Source organism: Leopardus geoffroyi, chromosome A1 (genome assembly GCF_018350155.1).
Source record: "Leopardus geoffroyi isolate Oge1 chromosome A1, O.geoffroyi_Oge1_pat1.0, whole genome shotgun sequence".
NCBI classification, from domain to species: domain Eukaryota; kingdom Metazoa; phylum Chordata; class Mammalia; order Carnivora; family Felidae; genus Leopardus; species Leopardus geoffroyi.
In genome coordinates, this window is record NC_059326.1 from 146,787,645 (window position 1) to 146,800,372 (window position 12,728).

The window sequence follows — 12,728 nt, forward strand, 5'->3', positions numbered from 1 at the left end:
CATTAATTAAATCTTTAGTGGAATTGGAAAATGGTATGGGAATAAAGCATTAATTTCATCAGAGATCATACGGGTCTGGGTAGAAAAGTTGCATTTAGTATTGCATTTAAAGTTAGGAGGATTTTGATGGCTGGTGGGGGAGACACAGACACAGCAAACATAAGTGCAGACACCGCAAACTGCAGAATGCATTTGAGTGACCGCGAGTATTGACGTAGGCCTATTTATGGGTTTGTGGGAGAGAAACGTATTAGAAGAAAATACTTGAAAGGAGGTTAGATCTGGATACATCTGAGAAGATTCTCAATCCAAGAGATTATTCCTATTCTAGTAGAGTGATTCTTAGACTTTAGCATCATCAAAATCATGTGGGGGACTTCTACAACACCAATCATTGGTGTTCCCATCCCCCACAGGGTCTGATTCTGTAGGTCTGGGGTGGGCCTGGGAACCTGCGTCTCTAACATTCTCAGTTGATGCTGATGCTGCTGGTTCAGGGACTACATGTAGAAGATCTCTGCCCTGGGTGGTTGGCATCTATGGAAGGTTTGGAAGCCAAAGAGTAAATTATCATGACTGCTTTTGAAGGAGATGACAATCAGAATGAAGGATGTACTGGAAAGGAAAAGGCCCAGAGGCGGTAAGGCCAGTTACATATTTTTAGTATTCCACAGGTGAGGTAATCAAAGCAGGAGCCAGGATTGAGTGTGGGAAGCCCATACAATTCTTTATCAGTTTCAGCATTCATGTGACTCATCTAAAAGCAATGGAGACAATGACCCTCTTATGAATAACTTTGAAATTTTCCTCGAGTTGCCAGATTTGGCAAATGAAACGCAGGAAGGTCAGTTAAATTTTAACTTCAGATAAAAAGAAAAGAATAAATTTTTATTGTAAGTAGGCCCTAAATATAGCATGGGGCGTATTTATACTTAAAAATTATTATTAAATCTGAAATTAAGATTTAATTGGCTGTTCTGTTCTTTATCTGGCAACCTTATATTAAATGGGATCCTTTGACCTTTTCTGAAAATACTTTTGTGGCCTTTTATGATTTTATTTCAGATTTTGATGAATGTCACTCTAACCCCTGTCGCAATGGAGCCACATGTGTTGACGGTTTTAATACATTCAGGTGCCTCTGCCTTCCAAGCTATGTTGGTGCACTTTGCGAACAAGGTAAGAGCTGTTGCAACATTTGGAGGATGAAAATTATTGATATTTCATTTCAAATGTTACTTGTAGACAGCTTTTTGTCATAATTATTTGGGTGTTTTTAGCAATGTTGGCTATATGGCATATTTTTTCCTGCAGGGGAAATTCACAGGTTACCTAACTATGTAAGGTTTCCTTATGTGTCTGTCCGTAGCTCACAACACCTGAAAAACAGTGTTGACTCAGTCACTGATGTTTTGTTGATAAAACAGAATTGCAGACAGGAACACTTAGCTGAATTTCAGAACATCTAGCCAACAAAAAGAGCGTTGTTGTAAGTATTCTTCCTGAGGACAAACTAGGCATTGACCTTAATCCATCTTTGTGGCTTGTACCAAGGAGTATGGAATTCAATATTGGTTGCCTTTATTTTCTTCTCCTAAGCACTTGAAGGTCAATGGGCTTATTTTTCATAGGTAATCACCTCTGGAGAATGAATTGTTATAGTTGTAGAATACATTAGCTTTGGCTTGGCAAACATTATGTAAAAGGTATTATAAATCTGCTCAACCCAGAGTTTTCTTACTAAAGAAGCATCTACTTTTTCTGAATGAAACAAAGGCCTATGTTCAGGATTGCTTGAATCTCATGATCCCTGTAATTTGTATTTTATGGGCAACCTGAGAGTGTATTTTAGGTGGTTAATGGTAACATTTCTTAGTCATCAATCAGAAACACATTGCATCCTCAGCTTTGAAATGTCTATTTCCTTTACTTAAAGTCATACAGTGGTTTGGCTTTGAACAAAGTGCCTAGTGCCAAACTTCTGTTCCACCAGACAGAACGAAAATGTATTAGACGCTCAGACACATTGGTCTGGCCCCACATTCTGCTTTGCAATGTTAATCCAGACGTCACCACAGTTAGAACAAAACTGAAAGCAGCATGTATTGAATTGCCAAAGAGGATGGGTGATGGCTCCATTTTTAGGTGGTTTTTTTTCCTTTCTCTCTATTGCATAGGATGAATCTGTTTTAGAATTTAAAAGGTAAATATGCAGATTGACTAAGCAAGATCCTTTTCTTAAAGAAAACAGTAAGAAAGATACCATTTTTTGAAGAAAACAAAAGTGTGAGATATGTGAAACGTCAGCTATCTTAAAATGATTCTGGCTTCCCTTAGTTCAAGTCCAAGGAGCAATTCAAAAAATCATTCATTCAACAAATGTTTACTGAGCACCTACTATCTTCCAAGTGCTGTCCTGGGCACTGGAAGTAGAACTTTGAGCAAAACAGACAAGGTCCCCAATCTTGGTGACTCAGCGTAATTCTTGGCAGGGAATAAAAAGAAATGTTATTTGTTGAATGCCTTGTAGTTTACCAGATGTTTCCAGGTACATCATTTTGTTTAGTTGACAGTATTTCTTTGTGGGAAGCGGGCCAGAAATTGAGGCTCATAAAGGAAAAGTGATGTGTTCAAGGTCACACAACTAGTAAATTAGAGAGTGGGGAAAATGAACCTAGGCTGCTTTATAAAGCCCAGATTTTTCTTGATATCTTCACACTTTAAAAGTAACTCTTATGGATAAGCATTTTATTTATGTCTATCTTAAAAAGGTTTTGCTTTTTTTTCTCTCATTTCTGGTGCCACTAGCTTTCGGGTACATTCTATTTTGTCTTAAAGCAAGTGTACTTTCATCCACATCATTTGCTGAGAAACAGCTATCCCAGTCTGTTTACCCGATTGCAGCTGTGCTCCTGTGATTTATTGCCAGGACACTGAAAGATTTTTTTCTCCTTTTTTCAGGTTGCCTAAGAACAAATATTTTTTTCATTAACAGCAGCATTGTTGTCTAAACAGTTTTCTATCCAAATTTTAGTGATGACTATGTTGTTTCTTCAGCTGACCCTTTCTTCTCTGCATTAGTAACTTCCCAAGTCCCAGTAACTCTGGAATAGGGGAAATGTTTTGGTAGAGTGATAATGGAAATAAAATTCTAGAAGGGGATCTTACAACAGTATGGAAACAATTCTGTACACACAGATTGCCCCACACTAAAGTCATTGATACAGCTTGCCAGCAAGAAGTGCCTAAATGTTAACAGTTTCCTAAGGCTTGACGGCTATATGTCACAGATGTTGAAAATGTTACCTACATGACATAAAGAGAATACATTTTTAGTAAAATTGCTCTAAAGTGATAGTCTTGGCTTCTGTAGCCATGAACCAGAATTATCGTACCCTTCCTTACCATAGCTAGCACACCCAGGCAAAACTGAATCTGGGTCTTCATCATGTAATCTATGAATTATAGTAGTTTTAAAGCATAAGAAGAATTTCTATATGTATGATTTTTAAGAAAATATCATCCAAATGTGTTTCTTTTAATAAATGAAATGTGTATCGTGTTATTTTTAGATGAGATTGGAAGACAAACAGGCTGCTTCCAATAACCCCTATCAGAATAGCATCCTTAGGAGATGCTGTTTGACACCTAGTCCTTCCTTACATATTTATTGAACGCATAAATAATAAAAGTTATGTAAATCCATATCGATATTTGATTTTTTTTCAATAAAAAGTTTATTGACTGGCATTTGCACATATATTCATAATCATCAGGATTGTAAATCTATGGTTTCAATAGTACAGATGAGGGGTGCCTGGGTGGCTCAGTCGGTTAAGCAGCCGACTTCGGCTCAGGTCAAGATCTCGCGGTCCGTGGGTTTGGGCCCCGCGTCGGGCTCTGTGCTGACAGCTCAGAGCCTGGAGCCTGTTTCAGATTCTGTGTCTCCCTCTTTCTCTGACCCTCCCCTGTTCATGCTCTCTCTCTCTGTCTCTCAAAAATAAATAAATGTTAAAAAAAATCATACAGTTGAATAAATAAATACATACATACATATATATGTACATAAACAAACATACAAACAAACTTCCAGTTTGGACCTGGGTTCTGATAGAAATATACTCACCTGTTAACTGAGAAAGCTGTTGTAGCAATGATGTGGTTGTGCATCAAAATTTTATGATCATTTAGGATTTTTGGTATAAGGGAAAACATATGTAATGATAACCTATTCTAATGATAAAAGACAAAGAAAGAAAACTGGACTAAAGCCATTGGGTTAATAGAGGATATGAGTGTGTAGAAGAATTGTTTTAAACTTCCTATTCAATAAGTTAAGGATTCTCTAGAATTTTAAGCTGTCTTAAATAAATATTAATTCCCATGGTTAAGGAAAGCTATGCTTTTATAATATCACATTATTGACTTTGGCAGTAAGAGTTTTCTAAAATTCTTTCCAATTGTCCTCCCCTATAAACTAACTCCCTCTTATATGAAGATTCGTTTCCTCCCCACCCCTCCTGCCTCACCTCTAAATTCTTCCACATGAATATTGCAAAAGGAAAATTGCTACATCCAAGTAGCCAAATTACATTTCATTCTTCGGGGCTGAATGCTACTTTTATACCAAACCATCTAACTGTGTCTCTAGTCCTTTCCTATGAGATTTGGTGGTCTCCAAACAACACTTGAATAAAACTTAAAACCTCCAGTGCACGTTATTTAAACCAATTAGTCAGCTGGCTGTAACTAACAAGACTGGATAGACTAAACTGAAATACAGACTGCTCCCAGAGATGAGCTGCATCTGTTGTATGACTATCGTCTAAATCTCTGGAGCCAGGAAAACATTAAAACCTCTCAGAATTCATCCTTTCCCACAATTACAGAAAGGGGAATAAATGGTGTGAGAGTCAGGAGACAATTTGACTATCAATTTGGCCACTAAGCCTGACCTATAAAGCAAACATTTATTTCATCTAGTAGGATTTTGTTTCCTTCATCAACTAGTAAGATTAGGGGATGGGGGATGGGTTAATAGGTAATGTGGGAAGTTTTCCTGGTACCTAAAATTCCATAAACATTGCAGTTTTGTTAGTTCTTATGTGTAACTAGTTCAGTATGTTTGTGAGATATGTTTTGTGATGGTCAAAATCATTTCCATTGCTCATCATTTAATACATACACTTTAACCCCACCTGTGAGTGGGTGAGTCTGAGAGAAGGTTGCTGGTGACAAGGCGGTGCTATGAGCAAGGCTGCTTTCCTGTGAAAATATTTAAAAACTGGCAATCTAGAATCTCTATAGAAGGTATAGCTGCAGCTTACTGCCTGTTTAAAATTTAGGTATATTTGAAAAATGTTCTCATCCCACCAGGATACTGGTTATGGTATGCTTGTTACAAAAGAGAAAAAAAATATGCATATGCATGTGTGGCGTGATGGGATGTGACTTCTGCTATTTCTTTCTAAAGAAACTTAAAATCATGATGCATTTGCACAAGGAGTTACCTATACTTCCTGTCCTTTGGGGAAGAAGGCATGCAATCCTAGCTGTATCCCATCCTAGCTGTATCCCAGAAGCTGCCTACCGGTGAAGAATTTTTTTTTCTCTCGTTGTAAATCTTACTTGACAAGATCCCGTGGCCACCCAGCTATCTCTCTGGGAAGTGGTAAAGGAACTACTTCCAGAGACTTTGAAGTCCTTCTTCAAATAGAGCATTCATAATCCTATTAGCCGGAATTCTTATCTTATCACTTGAATGATTCTCTTCAGAAAAGTTGTGTTGGTAAGGACTTAGCCCCAGTTGCTTCACAAATGAGTCAGTAGACATTGCAGCCTAAGAAGTTTTGTCTGGCCCCTCTTCCAGTTTTCTTTCCTGCTGAAACTGGCTCTAATCAAGGAAACTGAAGTTAGATACTGACTTTTCAGTCCAGAGATGTACAGTCACCCGCTAGGCAGGAATCAGTTGGGCTATCATTATCATACTTTCTTCATCATCGTGATCAAATTTTCTTCATATGTAATTTCAGGGACATTGCATTGATACTGGCTTAGGTCTTCTTACTAGCACTTAGATCCCTGAGGCAAGATGGAATGACGTAGTGAGTTTAATAAGCTCCTGCCTTGTTTCTTCCAGACACAGAGACGTGTGACTATGGCTGGCACAAATTCCAAGGGCAGTGCTACAAATACTTCGCGCATCGGCGCACATGGGACGCAGCTGAAAGGGAATGCCGTCTGCAGGGCGCGCATCTTACAAGCATCCTGTCTCATGAAGAACAGATGTTTGTGAACCGTATGTAGCAAGCATACTAAGGTTTTGAAGCTCACTCAGTGTCACCATCTTAGTTTTCTTTGCATCTAACTGAACAGAAGAAGCATTCTCCGTTGCATTTTGATTTACTAAGTCCCTCATCTGAACTACTTAAAAGCCTCTCTCCTACATGAGTCCCCTACTTTGAGAAATACTCACCTCTCACATAGGAAGGCATTTCCTGATCTGCCAGCAGTAGGTGAAACAGCACCCTGTAGGTTGAGTCACATGAAATTGCTATTTGATCATTTTTTGACTTACCAAAATGGCCCCTTCTTATGGTTCCATCTCATTCTTCTCAGCTGCTGTCGTAGTTTCTATTTTGAAGATGTGCATATGTTGTCTAAAGTTAAAGACAAAATTGCTTCCAGTTATTTTTATCCCACTAATTAAATCTGAATTTGTAATAGCACCCTAATCCTACCCTCGGCACAAAATTGGTTCTTATCCACACCGCTAATGGTTTTAAGCCATAGAAAGTGGGCTTCATGTTAAGGGCATGAACAAATGGAGACTGAAAGCTAATGAAACTTACTACCAGAGCTGTTGAATAACTCCTTAAACTAGAACAAACAGGAGAGCAGCTTGCTTTTATGTAGCGAATATGTAGAAGTTTTTTGCTTATGAAGCATTGTTTGATGCTCTGTTAAATATGTTCTCATAAAGCCTGCTATCTTTTAGAAGTTTGATAGTTAATTTGCAATTTGGATGGAGGTTCATTTAACTTTTTTGCATGGTATTCTTGCCAGTGACTCATCTATGATGAAAGTGATTATTTTTGAGGATAATTTTGCAGGACTATCTGGTCTAGGTATTCATTGTTTGAAATGCTTTGAGAAAAAACATGTGGCTTCCAAAGTGAGGCTAGTATGGGAATGATCTGTCACATTTTATCAGGTCACTGAGTTTTTGCCAATGGCATAGCTCAATAAAAAAATGGAAAGTTTTTATCATGAGTAAGGCTGGAAAAAATATTTAATTATAGGAAACTGCTAGGGAAATTATTTTCTTATGTCTGATATTTTAATGTTTCTCAATATTTGTGAATTAGCTTTTTAGTTTAAAGCACACTGGGCAGAAGAACAAAAGATAGTTAGACTATGAGAGATTTTTATGAGCAACTAAACAAAAATCCAGCCAGGAAAGAGGATGCATGATTCACTCTGAAAATAATTTTCTTTAATACATTTCATCCATATATGGGAAAGGTAGTAAAAATATCTGTGTTGTTTCCCCTCTCTTAGGTGTGGGCCATGATTATCAGTGGATAGGCCTCAATGACAAGATGTTTGAACATGACTTCCGTTGGACCGATGGCAGCACACTGGTAATGTTGACTGTGCATGAAAAATGATACCAATTCTAGGACCTTGGTACTGTGTGCTGATTGCATGTTACAGAGGGTGTATTTGACTGGAGACCACTTAAGTGACTTGATCAGGGTCACTCAGTGAAATAAATGAGTGTTAGAATGGAGTTCCATGCTAACTGATCCACAAACAGTGCTCCCATCACTGTGGCTGTCTTTGAAAGAGCAGCACATCAGACTCTGTTGAAGTGGAAAACCACATAATCAGCAGAATTGCCTTAAGTTTGTCTTTCAGATGGTTATCTTTGCTTTTGATAGCTTCAAAGGAAAAAGGGAAAGAATAAATGTAAGAGAAAAGGCCTTTAAAAAAATACCTTTCTCTCTTACATGATTTCACTGGAAATCTGCTATATGGCATGGCTCATTTTTATCCAAACTAAAATGCTCATTTTTTTCATCTTAAGAAAGATTGTTGAATTATGATCTTGTGGATTTTATTCCACTCAAACTGCTAATTACATAGTTTTGAGCTTTCTCTGCTTCTTAAAGAATGACTTGGTAATACTGGCCAGAACCTTGAGTAGGCTGAAATGAGATTCTTAGGACTGCTGAACCTGTTTTGAGTCACTATTCTAGATACATGTGAGTGTAATTTTTTTAGAAATAGTTCAAGTGTGGTTAGCTATACTAGTGGTTCTAGGCACTGGCTGTTCATTGGAATCACCTGGGGAACATAATTTAACAACTGGTGCCTAGGCATCAGCTCAAATTCATTAAAGCAAAACCTCTGGCAGCTATATTTTCCACGGGCTCTCCAGGTGATTCTAAAATGCAGACAAGTTGAGATCCACTGGGCTAAACGATAGGTATAAATTCAGTTCTAAATTAGATGAATAGCAGGAAAAATTGAAAATAACTTTTAAGCTCTTGTGTTTAAATTTCATTCATTACCTGCCACTCATCTGGATGTAATGAGTTTGGCCAAACGTAAAGTTCGTCCTAGAACAGATGCCGAAATAACCTCTGCTTTTGGAAGTTCTACTCTGTTCGAGAAAGCTTTTCTGTGTTCTTGTGGACATACCACTCAGGTCATCTCTCTGTCAGTTGCCATACTCAGCATTTTGCGTGTGTTTATTCCCCCATAATAATCTTTAAGAGAGGTATTAAGTGTTCTACAGGTAAAGAGAGGGAAGGTCAGTTAGGTTGAGATTTTTGCCCAGAATCACAATTCTTTTAAGTAGCAAAGTCAGGATGTGAACTCAGGCCTGTCTCCAAAGCCACGCTTTATTCTGGCTGACACGTCCTTGATTTGAAAAGGTATCCCTTATTACATTTTGCTTTGAGCAACCCTAAAATAAAGTCTGGCTTACCCTCTCTCTGTCATCACTCCTTATGTTTAATCAGCACTATTTGCCATTCAGGTTCATAAGTAGGTTCTTTGGCAAGATGCAGAAAAAATAGGGAAGGTAGATTGTAAAATATATTCCCAATAAGATCTATCAACCATATCCTCTGGATCAATACTCATTGTTCTCTCATTGTCCGAAGTGGATGGTATATCTGCAAAAGTTGCATCTGTGTATTTTTGTTTTGCTAAAATAAATAAATATTTCAGGGAGGATAATTTTGGTCAGTTAGATTAATGGTGATTGGTATGGTGTGAATCCTTCTGTATTTGAATTGTAATTGAAGATAAACTATTTTGATTTTACTTATAATGTGTAAGGATTATAAAATTAAAGGATTTTTTATGTATGTTATAGATAGTTAAGACTTTTTATAATTTTGCAAATGTATTTTATACAGTATAGGCATTTAACGAGTTTTCTTTTGTTGAATGAATACTTCAGTCCTATGGGGTAACTTGAGTCTTAAGACCCACCATTAAGTCTTCCTCCCACACATGTTCCTTCACACGTAGCCCACTGAAAAGTACAAGTCCTAGGAGGTCCCATCTGTTTTACAGAAGTTAGAACACCAAGAACTCAGGTAGGGCTCTGGTTGGTGCTCATTTGTTCCTTGCAGACCTTAACCACAGCTTATCTGAAAGTGTACCTCTATGCTCCCGCTCTGAGCCTGGCATTTGGCGAGGTGTGGTATATGTAAAGTCTGCCATTTGCTACATACTGACCTGATCAGGCCAAGTCCCCAACTTCAATTTCTCATTGGTTCTATGGACCTGATTTGTATGTTTTCATTCTTAGCATTTTTGTGTGTTACAACATGTTTATTCTGGTCATTAGCAGTTCAGCTTTTCAAAGAAGTGGTTTTCTTGCCTGCTTTTTACTATTTATGGTGTCTAGGACAAGGCCCTTATGCTACCTATGAACTTGGTTAATGACACTGAATCTTGACTTCTAGCTGGCAGCTGGGTGAGGTCTGTAAAATATCTTAGGGAATGTTCCTTTCCTGACAAATGCCATTCAGGTGAGCTTGATTCATCAGATGTCATTATTCCACTATGCCAAAGCAAGCCAAGTCAACTTTTTTTTTTTCTTTTTTCTTTTGGTCTGTGTCCATTAAGTTTCAATGGACTGTGAAAAATACTGTATAAAATTAACTTAATTGCCATTTCCATGGCCTAGACTGGTCCTAAACTTGGTAAGTAAGCAAGAATTGCACTGTGCAAGAGAGTAATATATTGATCTTCCTAGGAAATTTTCAGGGGAAGATAACATGACCTCATGTAGGTAACTGTACAGTGTAAACAAGAAACTTACCCTAAATGAGTTCACGTTTTTACATTGAAACCTAAGGATTATGAAGAGAGCATCAAGTGAGGGTCTTGGTTTGAAGAAGTGAGCAGATGAATTACATAAATAAGCAAAGCGTATCAAAGAGACAATACAAGCAAATCTAGAAAGCACTCTGACAGACCTTTGGTTTCTTCTTAATTCCCTCTTTGTGTCAAATAAAAGTGTGCTAAGGAGTGTCCCTAACTTTGAACATTTTGAAACAGAAAAGACCATCTGCCCAACAGCCTGTCTCCCTCCCATCTGACTGATCTCTGGCCCACTCTGCTTTTGTAACCACCCTCGCCTCTATCCCTTCCTTTCTGACACAGCCTAGGTGTCTCTTAAACTCGTTTGTAGTTCATTCTGCAGCCACCATCCCCTTAACAGGTTCCATATGTTTGCATGCTTTGAATAAAATAGTTCTTCTTTGTTTCGCTGTTTACTCCAAATGTCTTGCCTTTGAAAAGATCCCTAATAGTAAACTCTACATCAGAGAAAGCAGTATCCGCTTACACTTGGAAATGGTGTTACCTTGACTGTGTGCAATTTTAAGGACTTTGTTTATGTTTTAGAGTGATTTCTCCCTTCTCCCCTTTGCCCCCATTTTTTGTTTGAAAGATTTATTAGAGCTTATTCTTCTTGGGAGGTAGAGCAGTATTAAAACAAAAAGGACCTTTGATATTTACTGTATATTATCTTCTGTTATTCAGCCTTACAATTCAGTAAAAGCAAACAAGTTTCTATTAGGTTTTTCAGTCTCAATAATTTCTTTTCTTAAAATAATTAAGCTCTGCTTCAATAAACTTGCAGTATAATTATATCGTAGTTAACAGGATTATGCTATATCGCGAGATGTCGATTTATATGCTTGTACTACATTAATAGTGCTATTTGGCCAAGTTATCTAAATTGCCCTTGTTCTTCAGATTCTGATTGATTCATTCCACATTATTGGCCCCTGTAATATGGTGTGGATAACATGCCAAATTCTTGCTTTTGTTGTATTTTCAAAATCTTTTTTATTATCATTTGGGGGGTTTACCCAGTAAGTTTCACAAAAGCGTACTCAGAGGGAAATTGGGTCTAGCCTTAACCTTTGTGATTTTTATTAAGGTTATTTTCTCTTAACACATTCCAGTTTTTATTTTCTCACTAGGTTTTCTAGTAACCAGTCACACTTCAATTTGTGTCTTAGTTTTCTATTGACGAGTTGTTCTTTAACTTGACTATTGATCTCTTAATAGCGAAATGCCCCAAGTACTTTATTAGAAACTCAGACAAATAACTTCAATAATGAATAACTTCACTTGTCACCCAAGTGATGTCTTCAAAGACACTAAGTTAAACTATCCAAGTTAAATACACATTAAAGCTGGCAAACTTAAACAAACATTTCTTATCTAGCTTCCATACTTTTAGTTGAGTTTTAAGTTCTTTCTTTAACCTAATTGTTAAATGAATGACTAGTCTGAAGTGTTTCCCCCAGATATGTTTCCACTGCCTATGACCTGCCCTTTCCCTTACTATGAACTCTTGTTACTCTCTTCCTGAAATCCTGCAATATCTTCCTCTTGCCTTCAGTATAAAATTCTAATTATGAGCCTGGCATACCAAGCCCACTATTCCACCTGCCACTTCCTAAGCAATATCATCTCAAAATACTCACAGTTCCTGGAATAAGCCGTGACATCTAACTCCTGAGGATCTTTGCATACTCTTGCCCTAGTGCTTAGAATAATTTTATTTAATAAATGTTCATATGCCTTGCTTAGGCAAGAGTCTCCTTCCAGGAAGCCTTCCCAATTGACTGTGACTAAGAGCTCCTCTACTTGTTCCAGAAGCCTCTTGTGTCCTCTTTGCATCTGACCACTGACCTCCATGGGGCTAATTTCCTGACACTGAGCTTTCTGAGGCAGGGATTAGCCTTCATTTCTATTTTTTCAGCACCTAGTGGAATTGTTGACAAAAATAGATACTTAATGTTTTTTGAATGCTAATTAATATTTTTTAATGTTTTTTTTTTTTTTAAAGTTTATTTATTTTTGGGACAGAGAGAGACAGAGCATGAACGGGGGAGGGGCAGAGAAAGAGGGAGACACAGAATCGGAAACAGGCTCCAGGCTCTGAGCCATCAGCCCAGAGCCCGACGCGGGGCTCGAACTCATGGACCGCGAGATCGTGACCTGGCTGAAGTCGGACGCTTAACTGACTGCGCCACCCAGGCGCCCCTTTAATGTTTATTTTTGACAGAGGGGCGGGGGAGAATGTGGGCAAGCAAGGGAGGGGCAGAGAGAGAGGGGGACAGAAGATGGGAAGCAGGCTCTGAGCTGACAGCACAAAACCCAATGCAGGGCTCAAACTCATGAAC

General features: G+C 38.0%; 1 protein-coding gene across 3 annotated transcripts in view; it reads left to right on the forward strand.

Moving 5' to 3' along the window:
- VCAN (versican) overlaps nucleotides 1-12,728 on the forward strand; it is a 111,336-nt gene that overhangs the window by 77,994 nt on the left and 20,614 nt on the right. For all 3 annotated transcript variants that reach the window (XM_045497172.1, XM_045497164.1, XM_045497178.1), the window contains 3 exons: nucleotides 1,066-1,179; nucleotides 6,140-6,298; nucleotides 7,561-7,643. In XM_045497172.1, coding sequence (XP_045353128.1) covers nucleotides 1,066-1,179; nucleotides 6,140-6,298; nucleotides 7,561-7,643 — 356 coding nt within the window. The remainder of the gene's footprint in view (nucleotides 1-1,065; nucleotides 1,180-6,139; nucleotides 6,299-7,560; nucleotides 7,644-12,728) is intronic.